The sequence below is a fragment of the Neurospora tetrasperma genome (assembly GCF_000213175.1).
Source record: "Neurospora tetrasperma FGSC 2508 unplaced genomic scaffold NEUTE1scaffold_1, whole genome shotgun sequence".
NCBI lineage: Eukaryota > Fungi > Ascomycota > Sordariomycetes > Sordariales > Sordariaceae > Neurospora > Neurospora tetrasperma.
In genome coordinates, this window is record NW_009799099.1 from 4,975,022 (window position 1) to 4,994,026 (window position 19,005).

Sequence of the window (19,005 nt, forward strand, 5' to 3'; positions counted from 1 at the left end):
GCGAACACAACCTGGACGGTGCGGGAAAAAGATACTTGAGAGCGAGTGGTGAGGTGTGGTGGTGACTGGCGCCCCCCGTGCTATTGGTGGTCGCGGCAGGTTTTGGTGTAATATTTGGAGGAACGTGGATGATTGGTCACGTCTTCTCTCTTCTGGTCAACCTCAAGGTTGTTCAGGGTGACTCTTCGGTACCCGTATGAAGGAGCCGGAGTGAGTAAGCCGAAGTCGAAAGGGTCTCCGTCTTTCACTCAAGAGCTGTTGACTTATAGACTGCAAAGCGCCAGTTCGAAATAGGTAACTGGATTTTGTAATCTTTCGGTGCTCTTGAGACTGAGATAATGATCCAAGTGGCAAAGGCAATATGGCTGAGGGTAGAGATACTGGCAAGGATGGATGAAAAATAGATTGGCTGGGATATCAGGTCAGCATGAGGAAGTAAAACGACAGCAGACAATGTGCCGCCGTTTGGATAGCGAACAAGGGATCTAGATCAGATCGACAACGAGGGGAACGATAGCGGGGCAAGCCGAGGGTTGAGGAGCCAGGCTATGTAACAGAGTTGGCAGGGTTAAGAAGGCTCACTGTTGTCTCGGACAGAGGGCCTGCCTGAATTGGTGGGTGTAGAGACGAGAAACGGATCCGAAAATGGGCTAACAGTGAAAGAGGACGTGTCTGAAAACGTACCAGAAGTGATCTGACAACACAACGCCGAGTGTGTACCCTGTGGTCTTGGCTGTTAGTGCCCAATCAATGAGGGGTTGACTAACATCTAGAAGCCTCAGAGGTTCGATAGAAATGTCACAAGAGAGTCTGGGGTAGGTAGCGTGGACTGCGGGAAGCCTCTTGTCTCGCTAGACGTCCCGATCTCACGGAAGAGGGAAAGAATAAGAAATTTGCAGCCAACAACGACAACAGCTACTTGACAGTTGCACCGAGACAAACCATGGCCGGATTGGCTGGCCTGTCCCTTGACCTCGTGTTTATATAGGCGGTCGGATCGGTTCGTGTTGAGCGCTTCAAGAAACTGGACTGTCCTTACGAGTGATTCTTTCACACCTTCCTCCTCACAATGCTTTAAAGCTTCCCCGCGACTTTGCGAGCTGGCGACCCCGCCAAGACAGAGAGACTGCTGATAGAGGACAGCAGAGAGAAAAGGGGGAGATGCGTGGTTCAAGAGAAAGCAATCAAAGGAGATCACCACGTACCGTTGTATTCCTGTAGGACCCTGTGGGTTTCTGGTTGGCCGGCTTTCGCTGCGCGGTGGTTGCGAGTTCGTGGCGATCTAGGCGTTTTGTGTATGTGAGGTGGTCTAGAATTTCTCATCTGTCGCTGATGGTCGGCATAAGGTTGGCTACTTCACTGGTGAGTAGTTACAAGATTTGAAGCGTATTGGACCGCTTGGATCTTGTTAGATGGTCGTAGAGTAGCAGCGGGGGAAGCGCGAGATGTGTTTACGCAGAACGTAGGCACAGTCTGTAGTGCAAAGGAGGCAGGGAGATGGGGTGCAAAAAGAGCCGCCTAGTATTGGGGTACAGAGTACTCCGTATGGCAAGACGGACAAAAAAGATTTGTTTGGTTGAAGGAGGGCAGACCAAGTGAAGTACTGCCGGCGTTGATACTTCGGGTCCAAGGTCAGCGGATGTAGCTGTAGGCAGCCGTCTTGCCGTATGTATAGGAATATTATTTCATATGGTCAACATGCCCCTGCAAAGTAAAATTCCTCCAGCAGGAAGCACTACTACGAAATCACATACGGCATCCTTCCGTAACGCGAGCTGGACGATGCTGGAAGAGCCGGGAACAGGTATCAGCGGAGGGAACACACAGAAAGGCGCCTCATGGTTGGGCCTGAGACGGTAGTCTTGTCGCTGCGTCTCAGCAAGGCTGGGGGAACTGCAGCACGACGGAGATCGTGTGTAAAGGCGGAGCGTGTTGTCCTGCCTGCGGTGCATAGAGACAGGTAACCCTGTCCTCACCATCCTTACACTAAGCACTGATACACTAGATATGGCCTTACCCGGCTTTCTAGATTGCCAGACTCTTCTGTAGTGTAAGTCGACCGTATCCTTGATAGCTGAAAGGTAACGGTCTTTTTGCGAAAACTCGATGCCTTTGTGTCCTCACCGAGTGACTGTACGCACGACTCATGAGGCAGCAGGAGCATAAGCAACCAGGCAAACGACTCCATCGTGGATAGTGAGTGAAAGAGGTGAGAGTTTTGGTTTCAGAGGGGCTTGGCCCAAGTTGATGCTCAGGGCAGGGGTACTGAAAAGGTTTAGTCTGGTGACGGAAAGGAATCTAAAGACTGGGGAGACAGGGGGGATGGTGGGGATGAGCGACGACCCTCCGTCGTTGGTGACACACTACATACCGCCCAAAGATGTTAGAAGTAGCAGACAGATAGTGTGAATCACACATGTCGACTCTTTAGACTTTTTTTTTCTTTACAAATGAGTCAATGTTAAGAGTCTCCTTCGAAGACGTCTTGTTGAAATGAGTATTTCGTCCAAGTCTTGCTTTCTTCCGTTGTTCTTTAAGCTCAGATTGACTTGTGAGAGGGGAGAATGACAGAGTGGTGTTCAAAGTATCTGGGGTCGCATGTTGCGTAGTTTACGCTAACAGAGACAGACTTGAAGATGCTGGATAATATCGTCGGCTGCTGTTCCGGATTGCTCATGTATAAGCATCATCCGACTCGGCGCCGGCCATGCGGCAGAAAGGTTGTGAAACCATTCATGGTGATCTTGAAATCCCATAACTTTTCTTGATTCATTATCATTATTACCAAGGACCGCTTCAAAAGACACCCCCCAGAGTAAGGCATCAACTATTGTCAAGGATACCTCGTCTTGAGTCTGTACATGGTGTTGGAAGAAAGAAAGTGGAAGATGAGCCGGTATCATGGCCTGGGCTGTTGGCCGGTGACCATGTTGCGATATGTACCACGCAATTCGCAGAGCCAGTCAGATGTCGTTCCGAGCTGAAACCCGGCCACCAGTTATAAACGCCTTTTTCTGCCCCCCAAGAAATTGAAAGAATAAAAAAAATTTCATGAAGGGTTCGAGAGGGTTCGCAACCTGCATCAACGCAACAGTCGCGGGCTTGAAGGCGTTCTCTTTCTGGTTGGGCTGAGAACGCCTGCACCGCCCGTCTTACCACCGGGCAAAGGATCGCCTTTGGGCATCTACTGGAGCCACGTGAAGCCAGATTTCTTGATGCCTTTTCGCTGCCCAAAGACCCACTGCGTCGACTAATGCAGGTAGGAACCAAAGTACCTTGCAAGGATACCAGTGATGCTCACTCGCTAGTCCCAGCCATCGTCAAAGAGGCCGTTCCGATTGCGACGATGGCCTTCCATTATATGCGCGGTGGATGGGGTAACACATTGAACTTGTGCCAAACACCATAGGTACATCCAGCGGGCAATGAACATATCGAATCGGTCACTGGACTGAGCGCCGTACCGTTTGCCTCGTTCAATGGCAGCAAATCTCACCTCTCAATTCCATTTTGTGAGAGCAGTTCTCGGGCAGCTGCAACCTCACGTTCGTCATAGCCGCGCCAGCCTCTGTCCTTCAGAGTGCTATGACGGACGATTTCCGATAGCTTGGCGGTCGCAAGCTCATCGAGACGCTCAATTGTCTTGGGATCAGGCAGAGTGAACTCGCCATCGTCAGTTTGTTTGGCCTGTTTGGCCTGTTCCTTGAGGAGCCTCGTGGTGACCTAGCAGACGGTCAGCATAAATTGTTTTGTTCGCGTATGACGGCTATCGGAAACTTACCAGCTTCAGCCCATAGTAGCCACGGAGATAGTCGTCGCACAGTTCAATGCTCCGAGCAAACCGCTTGAGCGCCTCGGCCAAGTACTTTTGCTGCGATCCACCGCCACTTCCCGAAGTCGTGGCAGCCATGTACTGCACCTCTCCCAGTCGTGCATGTATCTAGATGGGCTACATTAGTATAGGGCTTAGGCTGTTGGGTGAGGGAGGAGCGCATACGTTCCAGGCATTGGGTGACAGAAGGAGGGCCTCTTCCAAGGCGTAGATGGCCTGCGAGTACATTCCTTGTGTGAAGTAGAGATCCGACAGCTCAGACCAGGCCTCGGCATCGGTTGGGGAGAAGTCGAGGAGTTGTACAAGAGCGGTTGCGGCATCCGAGACGCGACCCATGGATCGTAGGAGGGCGATCCGGCGCTTTGTGATAGGCTGTAGATGTAGACATGGCGGGTTAGCAAATCTGCCGTCCGAGAACAGTTGGCGTAAACGGTCATGACCCACGAGATTGGTGCTGTTTCCTTCCAGAATGGCATCGTACTGCTTGAGCACCGCTTCCAGCTCTCCGTTGTTCTCGGCCTGGGCCTCGGACAACAGGCCCCTTAAAGCCATGACTCTCTCATTGTCGGGGCCAAACCGTGCCTCCAGCTGATCCATACATTTTGCGGCCGCTTCATCATCGCCGGTTCGGAGGCACGCTAGCAGCAGATTTTCGTATGTTGCCCATTGGTCCACAGTCTCGGATGGTGATGACGATCCTTGCAAGACAACGGGGGCTTGCTGTGCGAGTTGGAGAGCTTCCGAAGGAGGGAGCTTGGCCGGGTTGAAGAGCAGCGAGGGCGCCATTGTGTATATTCGATATAGTGGTCGGGGTTCGAGCCGGACCAAGAATCACGTCGCTCGTTAAGCTTGAAGGGGACCAATATGTCGTGACTTGTAAACAGCTGAATGACAAGTGGAATTGGCGCAAGTATGATGGAGGCAATCCGAAGTCTCGGCTTAAGCTTGTGGTCTGGAAGCTGACGTCAAATGGTGGAAGAGGAGAAGTTGATGGCCGGGGAAAGCTTCAATCCACTTCGCTGGCGTCAATCTGTACAATGCTGGACGCTGGTAGACGTCGCGCGGCGAGCACTGCAAGCTGGAGCTGAATGCCCGCCCAGGCACTGGATGGGTAGGTGGGGCAAGCATGCCTGGAGCTCCTCGTTTGGAGCTCTCACTGTGTCATAGCTGCTCTTTCAGCGGTAAAACAGCTGGACAGACAGTGCAATCTGGGGTTTTAGGGGACAGTCGCAAACTGTACCTACCATCCTCACCTCAAAGCACAGGCAGGCAGAGACGGGAGGTCAGTCGGGCAGTTCAGCCAGTGACGTGAGATAGCACGACCAGGACGGGGAGGGTGCCACATTGTGAACCCACCACGGACATCGGATCTCCAGCAGCAGCGTCGTTGACGGCCATTGCGTTTCCAAACCAAGATCCGTCAAGCGTGTCTCGACGACGACGACGACAAGTAACCCAAACGGCGTGACGACGAGAAGCGCATTTGCTTACAACCCTCGACCCGGGTGGCGCCCACAGCATCTCCCAGCTCCCCAACTACGGCCGCGGCAAGATGCGTCGAGTTGCGGTTCAGTCCAGACACAGCAACACCTCGTCCCCGTCGCCTCGCTATACCTCCAGCTTGTATTAAACTTGTAACCACTTTCGATTCCTGTCACCAAGTCCTCACGCGAACCGATTGCTACCCGTTGCGCCGCCAGCGTCAAGTCTCCCCAACTTCGATATAATACTCACAACACTGGGAACATCGCCAGTTGGGCCACCACAACCGCAACCATGTGCGTCAAGCTCCGGCTTCCGTCTGCACGATTCGACTTAGCTGATGCCCCCCTAGGTTCGAAAAGTCGCTGTACGACCTCATCCGAGGTCTGCGTAACCACAAGGGAAACGAAAAGGAGTACATCCAGAACTGTCTGAAAGAATGTCGTTCCGAGATCAAAAGCCAAGACATGGGTTCGTCCCTCTTATGTTGTTGCGCCCGTTGCTTTCGCTAACACATGCGCAAAGATGTCAAGGCCACGGCCCTCCTCAAGATCATCTACCTCGAGATGAACGGCCATGACATGTCGTGGGCTTCCTTCCATGTCCTCGAGGTCATGTCCTCGCCAAAATACCACCAGAAGCGCGTTGGATATCTCGGCGCCGTCCAGAGCTTCAAGACCGATACCGAAGTGCTCATGCTAGCCACCAACCTCCTCAAGAAGGACCTCTCGGCCTCCTCCCCGATCGTCATCTCACTTCCCATTGCTGCGCTCCCGCATATCATCACGCCCTCCCTTGCCCTTTCCGTACTAGCAGACCTACTGCCGCGTCTCAGTCACTCGCATTCGGCTATTAGGAAGAAGACCATTGTTACACTATACAGACTAGCCCTGGTATACCCAGAGACCCTCCGAGCAGCATGGCCAAAAATCAAGGAGCGACTTATGGACAAGCACGAGGATCCGAGCGTGACAGCAGCCATTGTGAACGTGGTGTGTGAACTCGGCTGGCGGAGACCCCAGGATTTCTTGCCCCTGGCTCCGCGCCTGTTCGAGCTCTTGGTAGATGGGGGTAACAACTGGATGGCGATAAAGTTGATCAAACTGGTAGGAAGAAACCCGGATTTCCCACTCAACGGCCTCTTTGCTAACTTGCTCAGTTTGCGACCCTCACCCCTCTAGAACCGCGTCTCGTTCGCAAGCTTCTGCCGCCCCTGACCGATCTGATCCGAACAACGCCGGCAATGTCCCTGTTATACGAATGTATCAATGGCATCATACAAGGAGGAATCCTTGGAGACTCGGAAGATGATGGCAGGGAGGAGATTGCTAGTCTGTGCGTTTCAAAGCTTCGTGGCATGATTACTTTCAACGGCGATGCCAACTGTGAGTGCCTTTACCTCTTGCCTTTGTCTGTACAATTCTCACCATGTTATTCGCCCAGTGAAATATGTGGCTCTGTTGGCCTTCAACAGAATCGTGGTCACGCACCCGTTCCTTGTTGCCCAACAAGAGGACGTGATCATGGAGTGCATCGACAGCGAAGACATAACCATCAGGATCAAGGCCCTAGACCTGGTACAAGGGATGGTCAGCAGCGATAACCTGGTATCCATTGTCAGCCGGCTTATGAGGCAGCTGAAAACGTCCACAAACCCGAACAATGATCAGTTGGATGATCTGTCAACCGACTCGAGTGAAGAGATGGGCGCTGAACGACGGTCCAGGAAACGAGATGAGGCTCCTCCTCTCCCCGAAGACTATACGATTGACGTTATTGGCAGGATCCTCAAGATGTGCTCGCAGAACAACTACTCGAGTGTGGTCGACTTTGACTGGTACATTGACGTACTAACACAACTTATCCGGATTGCTCCGGCGTCTCGTAAGGAGGTTGACTCGGGCGGCATGGCACTGGGGCCGAAATCTACCACGGCCGATATTTCGGAGAGTATTGGTAATGAGCTGAGAAACGTGGCCGTCAAGGTGAAAGCAGTGAGAGCTGCCGCTGTCCGGGCTGCCGAGCTTATAATTGCAAAGCTATCGATGGAGACCACGTCACACCAAGTGATATCAGGTTCACTGAAGCCTGTTGCCTGGATCGCCGGAGAATACGCAAATCTGCTCTCAAATCCAAGCGACACACTCAATCACCTGTTACAGTTAATACCGCGTATCAGACCCTCCGAGGTTCTCGCAACCTGCCTGCAGGCCTCCATGAAGTTGTTCGCACTGATTGCTGGTAACGACCAAACATACTGGACAGCAGAACGAAAGTCCATGGTATCTCTGCTCATGGCGCGAGTCATCCATACATACGAGCCCCTAGTGCTTCATCCATCTCTTGAAGTCCAGGAACGCGCGATTGAGTTTACCGAGCTCCTGAAGCTCACCGCCGAGGCAGCATCGGCACAGGCGTCATCAACGGACGAACTCGAGCAAGACCCGCCCCTCCTTCTCACACAAGCGATACCCTCTCTCTTCCAGGGTTGGGAGCTAAACTCCGTCGCAGTTGGCGCTCAGCTGAATGTCCCGATGCCGGAGGGCCTAGACCTGGACGAACCTATTCATTCTAACCTCAGCAGCCTGCTGGCGCAAGCAGACTCATTGATGCTTCCCATCCAGGAAGACGACGAATTCTCAGCTTACTACAACGAAAAGGCAGCACCAACCAGCATCTCCAGCGAGCCAGCAATAAATAGACTACGGGACGCTCCCGAGACGACATCCGGCTCCTACCAGCAAGCGACAGAGGATAGCTACCTCGACGCAGACATCATCGCCCGTCGCAAGGCTGAACGAGCAGAGCGCAACCGTGACGACCCTTTCTACATTGGCGACCTAGGCAGTCCCTCTCGCTCACAAGGCACTTCCACCCCAATACACAACATTCTGCAAAACGAAAACGGCCCCGACCTCGACATCGACTCCATCCCCATTATGAAGCTCGACCTTGGCGCCATCAGCTCCTCCGGTGTCGGCGGCGCTCCCGGAACACCCCAGCGATCCAAGGCACCCAAATCACGCCCACAAATCGTCGTCGCCGCAGACGAAACACTCGTCGGCAGCCGTCCCTCCACCCCGCGGACGGGAAGCCAGCATGACTCGGACGCGGATCCATCTAGCGCTAGCGCCAAGTCCCGCGCAGCACGGAAGCTCAAGCAATCCCTTTTGCAGGTGGATTCCAGCCACTTGCGCAACCTCAGCCTCGAAGCCAGCCATTCTGAGGATTCTGGTGGTGCTCTCCCGCACGAGAAGCTAGCGGAGACAGACGCGGAAATGGCCAAGGCCATGAAGGAAGTCCAGCGGTTGAGGCTGGAGATGCAGAGGGCTAATGAGAGGATACACGTCGCTCAAGGGGTGCCGACAGAAGGGGTGGTGGTGAAGAGCAAGAAGAAGAAGGAGGGGAAGAAGGCCAAGTCCAAGTCGAAATCGGAAGAAGATGGTGCTGGGGCTGGTAAAGATGAGAAGGAGAAGAAGGTGGTGAAGAAGAAGAAAAAGAAGGCGGAGACGGACGCGGCAGAGGGAGGGGAAGGGGAAGGAGGACCAGTGGGTGGAGAGGGAGAGGGAGAGGCGGTGATTGCTGTAAAAAAGAAGGAGAAAGAAAAGGTAAAGAAGAAGAAGCCGAAGAGGATTATACAGCTTGGTGACGAGGATGATGCTGGGGCTGGAGCTAGAGCTGAAGCTGGTGAGCCATAGGTTACAGGCGAGTCACAAAGTGGAGGGGATAAATAGAGTACTGAGGTCAATTAATGGTTATCAACTGCCTGTATGAACGTTCCTTTGGTGGGACTCAAAGTGAGATTGACAATCTGCTTTGAGAGACGATACTGTCAAAAAGAACAAGCAAACAGAACTGACCACTCCTCGCCCAATTGTGGAGAAGTCCTCAATAAAGGCAGATAGGGAAAAGTTGACAGATATTCACAGAAGCAAAACATAAAGGTCACCTTTCACGTCTTGAATCATATCAACATTCATTATCGAGTTACAAGGGCGAATCATAGCCATATATATACTTTATATCCAAAATATAGGTATCATACCATCTCATCAAGCTAACCTCTTCCTCCCCTCCTCCTCCTCCCCAACCACCCCCATAGAACCCCTCTTCTTCACCCTCGACGGCCCCGGAGCCATGGCAATCCACTCCCCCTCCCTCGTCCACACCCCCGCCTTGGTATAATCCTCGCTCTTGTACCCTTGCATCCACGCAAACCTAAAATACTCATTATCTCTCCCAACTTCCTCTCCCTCCCTTGTCCAAGTAAAGTTAGAGGGCGCATTCTTGTCGAACTCATCATCGCTAAAATACGTCCTGAACCGTTCTACATCGTTCACCAGCACGCTGATCCCATCGTAGATCCTCCCCGGCGGCTTGCCCCACGTAAAGGTGATGCTGGAAATATTCGTCCCCAGTGAGATCACGGGCGCGGCGAGGGCTGGCAGGGGAGATCCCAGCTGGGCATCTCCCTGCAGCGCGTAAGCCGTTTGCAGGACGGGATCCCACCCCCAGCGGGCGATGCCGTTGATGAATAACCCGACTAGCAAGCCTTGATAGAGCAGCGACGGACGGGTTTGCATGCTTGTTCCTGGAAGTAAGAGAAGAGCGAGGATGTAATGGTGGATGCGCAGCTTGAGGTCCGGCAGGATTACGCAGAGGATCAGACCGGCGCCGACGAGGGTGTAGAACTTGAGGTAGCGAACTAGTCGACCTTCCTGCCGGAAGAACCAGACCTGCGAGGCCGTGATGATGGTCAAAACGACGATGATGATGGCGAGGGCGGCCCGCGCACCGGGCTGTTGTTGCAGATCGTGAGGTGTGAGACGCTGGATGGGGATGAAATCGAAGGTGTAATTCGTCAGAGCGCCGACCCAGCAGCCGCCAAGCCAGAGGACGGTTTTCTCGAACTGTGCCGTCAGGCCGGTTAAGGAGCGGCGAATGCCCATGTGGTCGTACATGACCCAGGCGACGAGGATGGCCGGGAGGAAGGAGCCGAGCTCGCGCGAGATGAGGGAAGGGACATCGGTGATGTTGGCCGGGTCGGTAGCCAGGCCAACGGTCCAATAGATGCCTGTGAAGACGGGGAAGAAGAAGAGGGTGGGGGAAGTGATCAACACCGAAAGTACGCTGGAAAAGACCACAGAGATGGCGAGGAGCGCCCAGCGCATGTCCTTAGCTGAGCATTGGACGCCCTCCTCAAATGTAAAAGACAGCGGGAAGTAGGAATCGAAGGGGATGCTCTCGATTCCGTTCCGGTAGGAGCTGCTGAAATTCCTCTGCGTCCCGATCAAGCGCACGACACCACAGCCGCCGTGCGCGTTTGACACAACGCCGGCATGGACGGCAGAGCCGCAGAGGTAGGAGTCACCACGGTAGACTGGAATGATATCGTTCCCTGTTGCTGGCGGGCCACCAACAACCAGAGGCCTGTATACAACCTCCTGGTCACCCACAGCGCGCGGGTTCAAGGCCTGGTAACTTGCACAGTTGGCAGGACACTTGAAGGCAAAGCCCGAATCGGTGAAGGGCCGGCATTGCATGCCATTGAGTCCGCAACCATTGTCCATGTTCCAGTAAGCCGCGCCACAGCCAATCGAAACGGGTCTGCCCCATCCGGGAATCTCGTCCACATCTAACTCTTTGCGCATGACCAAGGCGAAGGTGATGATCCATATGGCAATCCAGAAGAACAGTAGCCACAGCCTATGCCTCAACCGTGGGAACTTCTTCTCCAGGAGCAGGATAGGCGCATACTGGACGTTGGGAAACAGTGGCTTGATGCGGAACCGCTGAGGAGTGGCAGGGCCGTGGGCCCATCGAATAACGGCGACAATGGAGCGCCGGACGGGATATGGTACCCATTTCCACCTCTTCCATGAGCCGGCGTCCTGGATGAATCGGGGAGTAGGCGGAGAGCTGTCGGCCTCGAGGGCTTCGACGAGGGTTATTTCGGGAAGTGGTGCGTCGGGGTGGTCGGTCGCAATGAGTATCGTTGCGCTGTTGGCAACGTTCGGAGTGCCGGTGCCGCTGCTGGAACTGCTACTGCTGGCGCTGTTGTCTGAACCGGAGGAGGAAGAGAGGCTCTCGAGATCTTGAACCTGGGGTACCTGATGTGCTTGGTGGGCTGATTTGGGGGACGTCGCCCCGTCTTGGGTTCCCACCATGACTTTTTCTCGTGTATGTTTCTGTGTATCGAATTGAATTTTTCGTATATGTATAGTGAAATGCTGAGATGGCTTCGGAGACCTTGATGGACCGCGTGGAGACTAGTACCGTTCCAAGCAAGCTATGACGAAACGCATCAAAACAAAACAAGTAAAAGTCAACAAGATAATTGAAGTTCGCGATAAGCGATGGGGGGTTATCAATGCAGTTGAACCGCAAAACAACAAGATAAACAAAGCATCTGCGATCCGCGAGTGTATGAGACTATGTTCAACATGAAGTGAACAAAGATGGGAAAAGGGAAACAAGACGGACGGAACAAGGCAAAATGAAGGGATGTATACTAAGGCTACTTGTGTCTTGGAGCCAAGTTGATGCGCAAGGTGCCTTTGCCGGATGCACCGCTTTGGGCGACCCGAGGCCGCAGTGGCCGGATAAGACGGTGCCCGGTTCAGTTCGGTTTCTCTTCGAAACACTGGCCGTGATTGGCACGCACGGACCTGGAAGAAGTTGAATCACAGGCCTGGCAGGGCAGAATGGGACGTGTCGTCGATCATTGCCAATCGGTCCCTGCAGCTCGACCTGTTCGTCATGGCGGAGATGTCATTACATATGTATCTCGGCGTCCGATCTGGATCACTTCAAAGTGTCTTGTTAATCATACCTACCTCTAAGGTATCATTTGGTGATGTGTGGATAATGTCGACGGCCGCCGTATCAAAGTTTCCATAGTTATCACTCTCAACAACACTAAAACATTGACACCCCGACGGCAGGCGAGACACAGACGCAGCGGGAGCGCCAGGCACCACACCCACTGACACTAAACAAGAGAGGCGGGGCGGGACGAGAGGGGCTCTTGAGTCAAGCCCCAGGGACCCGAGAGATCCAGAACCCCACCTTCCCTTCAGCTTTGCCAAGGCGAGGCGGTTCTAGCACCTGAGTTACAGGGAACAGCCCCTGTGCACCCCTCACTCCAGGTGGTCCTTAACAGCTTGGCGGAGCAGAACGGTGAACCACTGCGTAAAAGATACGCAAATACCGTTATTGGAAAGGAAGGCTTGCTAAGGTACACAGACACTGCGCGAACCATCACCAACGGAACTGGCCGATGTAACAAAAACTCCAGAACTGCGTATCACGAAATTTTGAGACTGTAGAAACCACCTAACCTTGAGGGTGAGACCAGACAAAAATTTGAAAAGAGTCTTGGAGACCTCTCATCACCATAACATCAAAAGAGGTCATTGCGTTTGCCGCTTCCATAGCCTGAAAATTTCAGGTCCCAGCATCCATCCCAACACCTCACCTCACTCCAGTATCAAAACTTCCTCTCTCCACCAAGAGGGGTCCATTCAGAAAAGATGTCGAGTGATGGACATGAACCAACAGCCATGACCTTTGAACTGCTCAAGACCGCCGTTAAGGATGGCGGTGCCAGACTCGGTCGTTTGGCCTTTCCAGGTCGTCGGACTGTTGACACTCCCAACTTCTTCGGCCTCACTTCGAGAGGTGTCATCCCTCACGTAACCCCCGACAATGTTGAGAAACACTTGCTCACCAATGGCACATATATGGCCTTGGAGGACTGTAGGTCGTAATTTTTCCACATTTGGAAATCTTGTTTTAACCATGTTCCAGTTATCGAGCGCCCGCAGCAATACATGACCCGTTCACCTCCCGTCTATGAGACTCCCTCGCCCAACAACAAGCCTCTTCAGAGCTTCACAGCCATGCCCTCCTCCATCATCACCGTTCTCGGTTCCCGGAGGATTCCCGCAGTCGCCGCCCCCATGGGCAACACCAACCAGTCCATCTCCGTCTTCACCTCCACCGGCTTCCAAGCCGTCACCACAAAGCAGTACATCAACGCCATCCAGACTCTCAACCCCGACATTGCCATTCCTCTCGCCGACCTCACCCACAAGACCAGCGCGCCCACCTCCAAGCGCGCCCTCCGCATGGCCGAGCGCACCGACGACTGGATCAAGGAGTGGTTCATGGAGATGTACGGCCGAAACAAGGAGCCCTCCAAAATCGCAACCTTCGCCCCCGTCCTTCCCATCAGCTACTCCATCCAATGGGAGTATCTCGAGCGTCTCTCCGAAGAGCATCAGTCCAACCCCTCTGTTCTCTCCGGCCTAGCCGTCTACGATGCCGACCTGATCCCCGACATCTCCTCCTCCTACCAGAACCTCGACACCCTGCCCCGCTTGGCTCTCTCCACGCCCTCCAACCCCCACCAAGTCCTCCGCCAGCTTTCCTTGGGAATGGACATTTTCCTCCTTCCCTTCCTCTCGACCGCCTCCGACGCCGGCATCGCTTTGTCCTTTACGTTTCCCCCACCTTCCTCCGAGTCTTCAGACCTTTTGCCCTTGGGCATCGACATGTCCTCCCCCGAGCACGCCATCTCCCTCCAGCCCCTGACCGAATCCTGCACCTGCTACGCCTGCACCACGCACCACCGTGCTTTTGTTCAGCACTTGCTTTGCGCCAGAGAAATGCTGGGTTGGACGCTGTTGCAAATTCACAACCACGCCGTGCTGGCTTCCTTTTTTGCTTCCATCCGCGAGGCGCTGGCCGACGGTACCTTTGAGGAGAAGGCGAGGCAGTTTGCGTTGAGGTATGAACCCGAGATCCCTCAAGGGTTGGGAGAGAGGCCGAGGGCAAGGGGGTATCACTTTAAGAGCGAGGGACCGGGTGAGCAAAAGAGGAATAGACCTGCTTGGAGCAAGCTTGATGGTGAGAAGAAGATTGAGGACAAGGTTGCGGATCTGAGGATAGAGGATGAGCAGAACGGTACTTCGGGTTTGGGGTCGGGTATGGATTCGGTGGCCGAGACGCCGTTGGTGCCGGATGAGAATGCTGATGCGAAGGATTTGGAGGAGATGGGGTTTGCAGAGAAGGCGGAAAACAAATGATAGACTAGATGAGATACCAACGGAAAAGAACAGAAATTATTGCATTTTGGGCATAAACTCGTTGAAAAATACCTCTACATACGAATTAAGGCCTAGACTAGGTGTGAAGTTCTAGCATTCGCAGGGACATGATGACCTCTGGCAGATCTCTTTACGCTCATCACGTTCTATACTAGAAGACTTCATCCCCATCTTTTTATCAATCGTTTCCCATCACACAGTTGATGATATCAAAGTTGATACCTCCTCTACTTGTAGATGTCCGGCGATCAGGGGATCCACTCGGTTAAAAGCGGGGCTCTCCGAACCCGAAGAAACGGGGGACCCGCTCCGTAACAACCACCTAAGCGAACGAACGATATCGTCATCTCATCAACTCCGCAGCTGGCTTCGTTCAGTTCTCTTTTTCCCTCTACACTACAACTCACAACTCACAACTCATTTCAGCGATCGTCACACTCGGTCAACATTCGGTCCCAATCAGGGTAATCACCGCCCATTTTCTCTGTGTCCCATCGACTTCCGCCACAGAAACTATATATACTCCTCAAATCGGAGCTCAACTACCACCCACCCCACTCAACTTGAACTGAAAACCATCACACCACACCAAACAATCAAATCAACCCAAAATGTCACCAACCCGCATCCCCCAACCCGAGGATTTCAACCCCCTCAAGCCCCAACTCTCCCTGTCTCTGCACTACCCCTCCCCACCCGAATCCACCACCGCCATCCTCCTCCTCTTCCACGGCCTCGGCGACTCCGACACCCCGTTTCTCTCTTTCGCCCGCAACCTCTCCCTGCCCGGCGTCCTCGCCATTTCCGTCCGGGGAATCGCCCCTTTGCCCCATTCCCTCTTAGGCCTACCACTCGACAGCGGGCCGACCAACAACTTCCACTGGGGGGATGACCTGAAACTCGACGGACGGACGGGCGAAATCGACATGGATCCGGGGTACGACAAAGTCTGGGAGTTGGTGATGGGCAAATTGATTGGGGAGGTGTTGATGAAGGAATGTGGATGGGAGTTGAGCGATATCTTGCTGTTTGGGTTTGGACAGGGTGGTGGGGTGGCGTTGGGGTTGGGGAGCAAGGTGCGGACTTGGGAGGGGGTTGGGGTTGGTGAAGATGAAGCTAAGGTTAGGGAGGTAAAGGAGGGAGAGGAGGTGAAGGAAGGAGTGGTTGATGAGAGGAAGGAGAAGGAGAAGGCGTTCAAGGGCATCGTGTCGATTGGAGGGGCGTTGCCGCCTTCCATGATTCCTAGTATCAGTGCAAGGGAGAAGGCGAAGACGCCCGTGTTGGTTTTGCATGGGAGCGAGAGTGAGTATGTGGGTGAGGACGAGGTGGATTTGATCAAGAGGGAGTTTGAGAACGTCAAGGTGGTGGAGTGGAAGAGGCCGGATGATGGGATGCCTAGGAGTAGGGAGGAGGTGCTGCCTATGATGGAGTTCTTTGCTGAGAGGCTGAAGAGTGGGTGGCCGTGAGGGAGCAGGTGTTGGGAATATCATGGAACAGTTGTTGGAACCAAGTCATGGTTTTAGGGCTTTTGTAACTAGGACCATGTCTCCCGTAATCTATCAATGCAGTTCATTTCATTGTGGCTCGATGAATTGCTTGACCAAGGCAATGATGAGTCTTTTCCCAAAATGCCAAGCAAAATACCAACACATATCAACAAGGGACCCAATATCACCAAGATGAAGCAACACATGTCGTCTGTTCACTGATGAAAGTTCCAGCAAAGTAGTGCTGTATTGATTGGGATCTAGTATCCAAAGAATGACTGTCTATCTGTAAATCAACAGCCCAACATGTGATCCTTCTCCTTCCCTTTGTTTCTAGGCAAGGGTACATGTATGTGTATAAAGCAAAACCAAAAGCAAAAACGCCCACGAGACCCGGCATTGGCGATAGCGTAGAAGCATTGTCGCCGCCTCCCTTTCGGGATCAAGGTACTCGGTCCCAACACGCCGTCCCAGCGATGGCGTTAGCGCACTGTCGCTGTCGAGATATTGATGAGGAAGATATGAAAAGGGTATCCTGGTAAAACTCGGCAAAGGCGACAGCGTATTTAAACACGGATGGGGTATCATAACAATAAGCCAAAAGAAACCGAAAAGCAAACCACCATTTTTTTCTCGTTCGTCCCCCTCGTTTCGTATTCGCGTTTGTCGTCTTTTCTTTCTTCATTATTTTCTCAGGGTAACATCTTGCCTCGTGTTGAAGTGAGGATGGGCCAAGACAAAGTAATAGCGTAGAAGCATTGTCACTTTCCCTCGGTCCCATCATCGTTGATTAGTGAGGCAAGAAGTTTGTCGTGTAATCGTGTCGTGAACGGATAGGTGCCGTTCGACAGTTGTCGTAAAGGTCAGTGTCGCAAAGTAAACCGGTGCGACGGAGGTGAACCACATCAGATGTAGCCCTTTTCTGGTGGTTGTGTGTGACAGCAACAAAGCTTCACCCTTTGTGCTTCCGTGGAGAGTTCGGCGGTGATGGTTTGACGAGACCGCAAGTTCAACTCCTCATTCTCTTCAGTGGAAGAGATTAGTTCTTCTTTCTCCCCAACACCCCACCAAATCCACGCATCTGCCTCTCGCGCAACGCAGCACCGTCGATGATTTCTTCTCCATCAGAGCTGCCACTGTTTGCCACAAACCTTCGGCTGGGCTCAGTGCCAAAGATTCTGAGCAGAACCGCCAGGAGAATAGTGCTTGCAATGCTTACAGCAAGAATGCCAATCATGGTGTAGTTGCTCTTGCGGTACTGATGAGGTCCCTTTTTCGCATCTTCAGGCCATCCGGTATACAGTGCGTACGTGGTAGTGATGGAACCCAAGTTTCCAAGCCCGGAGACCAGAGCTGAGGCAGCGGCCACACCAACCTCGCCATGTCGCTTCTGAAAGATCTCGTTCGTCCAGGCCATGCAGTTGGGCACGGTCGGACCGAGACCAAAGCCGATGATGAGCAGGCCACCGTAGCGGGCCCAGTCATTGGAGAGGGCAAAGGTAACAATGATGAGGCCAACAATTTGGATGACACAACCGGCACAGAAGAAGACCCAGCGGTATTTGTGGAAGCGGTCGGCGAGTGGGGTAGAGATGAGGATAGCGAGGAAGTCCATCTGTTGACGTTAGTTGGTATCCCGTAGACAGGAAATAGGAGCTGAACCCATGACTTACCATCCAAATAGGCGCAAACAACAAGCTAACCGTGATGCCGCTGAAGTTCGGGTTGATGGAAGCAATGATGACGCTCCCATACAACTGCGTGCCAATACCAACACCCACGACTCCAAAGTACATGAGCACCAAGGGCCACATACGCCAGTCAATCAAGACATACCACAGATCCTTCATGTTCCAAGGTCTGGAGTGATACACCCTCTTGAGATCCTGATAATGAATCAAGGCGTCCTCGCCCGTCAACGCCTCGGGGCTCGTCGGCAACCAACTCAAATACTTGTGTCTGACCCTCTTCTCGCCCGGAGCCAAAGGCCGGTCCGGCAACCAGAAAAGCAGAGCAATGCCCAACACGATGCCCAGCAGCCCATAGACGAGGAACATCCACTGAAAGCCTGTCAATCCCCTTAGGCCGTCCATCTCCTGGAACCCAGCCGACACCAGGCCGACCACGGCCGCGGACAACTGCGCCGCGGTGAAGTACATGCCGATTCTCTTGCCGGTGCGGCTGGGCGGGTAGAAGAGCGTCAGGTAGTAGGACATGCCAGGCCACATGCCGGCAATTACGAAGCCGAGCAGGAAGCGGAGGAATTTGACGCTCCAGGGGGCTTTGACGGCCGTGAAGCAACAACCGATGATGCCCACGGCGAAGACGATTCTAGCCATCCAGGCGCGGGGAGAAAGTCGGCTCATGATCAGGTTTGAGGGCAGGTCGAAGAGGACGTAGGCGACGTAGAAGAGGGCGAGGGCCGTGGACAGGTCTCTCGGGGTCAGGCCGAGGACGGAGACGAGGTCGTGGTGGACGTTTTTATTCATGGTCTGGGCAATGCCGATGTTGGAACGGATGGCGGAGCAGAGGAAGTAAAGGACCCAGAAGGCGGGGATGATTCGAAAGTCGAGCTTGCTGTGGTCATGTCAGTGGTGAGGAGAGTGGTGATGCAGTAATGAGTGACATACCGGTAGATCTTCTCGACCCTGGCGGTGTCGTATTGGATCTCTTCAGGCATAGGAACATGGCCTTCCTCTAGCTGGTGGGCATCATGGCCACTTCCGCCCTCTGATGGGACCTTCGCTGCGGGATAGGGGACAACGTGTGTGGCAGTCTCCCCTACGGGAGTGTGTGAAGATTTCTGCGCCATACTAGGACGAGAAAGCAATGGAGGTGCCTGCTAATCGTCTGTTCTGACCAGAATATTGTGTTGGTGGTGTAAGGAAATCAGAGGAAATGGATAAATGGGGAGGAGGCGTGTTTGGTATGGTTGGCCGAGAGGGTGGAAGATGGCTCGTGAGAAAAATGGATTAACAGTGAGGGGAGAAAGGATGGAGGCGCCTTATATAATGTCCGATGATGACTCTTCAGCCCTGGCCAAGAAAGTGTTGGAGGTGTGGAAAAGGTCGAGACTCGAGGCGACGTTGAGGTG

General features: G+C 53.4%; 6 protein-coding genes across 6 annotated transcripts; 3 read left to right on the top strand and 3 right to left on the bottom strand.

Moving 5' to 3' along the window:
- Window positions 1-3,447: 3,447 nt before the first annotated feature.
- Window positions 3,448-4,618, bottom strand: NEUTE1DRAFT_77461 (uncharacterized protein; the record flags this gene model as incomplete). Its single annotated transcript, XM_009850195.1, has 4 exons — window positions 3,448-3,723; window positions 3,782-3,940; window positions 3,998-4,204; window positions 4,277-4,618. 4 exons carry the CDS (start codon window positions 4,616-4,618, stop codon window positions 3,493-3,495), a joined length of 939 nt encoding a protein of 312 aa, XP_009848497.1.
- A 766-nt stretch (window positions 4,619-5,384) lies between these two features.
- On the top strand, window positions 5,385-9,082 carry NEUTE1DRAFT_144627 (uncharacterized protein; the record flags this gene model as incomplete). The annotated part of the gene is made up of 6 exons (XM_009850196.1): window positions 5,385-5,455; window positions 5,587-5,610; window positions 5,667-5,785; window positions 5,840-6,420; window positions 6,474-6,699; window positions 6,758-9,082. 6 exons carry the CDS (start codon window positions 5,385-5,387, stop codon window positions 9,010-9,012), a joined length of 3,276 nt encoding a protein of 1,091 aa, XP_009848498.1.
- A 214-nt stretch (window positions 9,083-9,296) lies between these two features.
- NEUTE1DRAFT_77468 (uncharacterized protein) lies at window positions 9,297-11,544 on the bottom strand (the record flags this gene model as incomplete). The annotated part of the gene is made up of 1 exon (XM_009850197.1): window positions 9,297-11,544. One exon carries the CDS (start codon window positions 11,479-11,481, stop codon window positions 9,367-9,369), a length of 2,115 nt encoding a protein of 704 aa, XP_009848499.1.
- A 1,302-nt stretch (window positions 11,545-12,846) lies between these two features.
- On the top strand, window positions 12,847-14,462 carry NEUTE1DRAFT_120414 (uncharacterized protein; the record flags this gene model as incomplete). Its single annotated transcript, XM_009850198.1, has 2 exons — window positions 12,847-13,072; window positions 13,124-14,462. 2 exons carry the CDS (start codon window positions 12,847-12,849, stop codon window positions 14,401-14,403), a joined length of 1,506 nt encoding a protein of 501 aa, XP_009848500.1.
- Window positions 14,463-14,981: 519 nt separating this feature from the next.
- NEUTE1DRAFT_120415 (uncharacterized protein) lies at window positions 14,982-16,075 on the top strand (the record flags this gene model as incomplete). Its single annotated transcript, XM_009850199.1, has 1 exon — window positions 14,982-16,075. One exon carries the CDS (start codon window positions 15,036-15,038, stop codon window positions 15,888-15,890), a length of 855 nt encoding a protein of 284 aa, XP_009848501.1.
- Window positions 16,076-16,128: 53 nt separating this feature from the next.
- NEUTE1DRAFT_58796 (uncharacterized protein) lies at window positions 16,129-18,959 on the bottom strand (the record flags this gene model as incomplete). The annotated part of the gene is made up of 3 exons (XM_009849081.1): window positions 16,129-17,526; window positions 17,585-18,488; window positions 18,542-18,959. The coding sequence occupies 3 exons, from the start codon at window positions 18,721-18,723 to the stop codon at window positions 16,951-16,953; spliced, it is 1,662 nt and encodes a 553-aa protein (XP_009847383.1).
- Window positions 18,960-19,005: the final 46 nt, after the last annotated feature.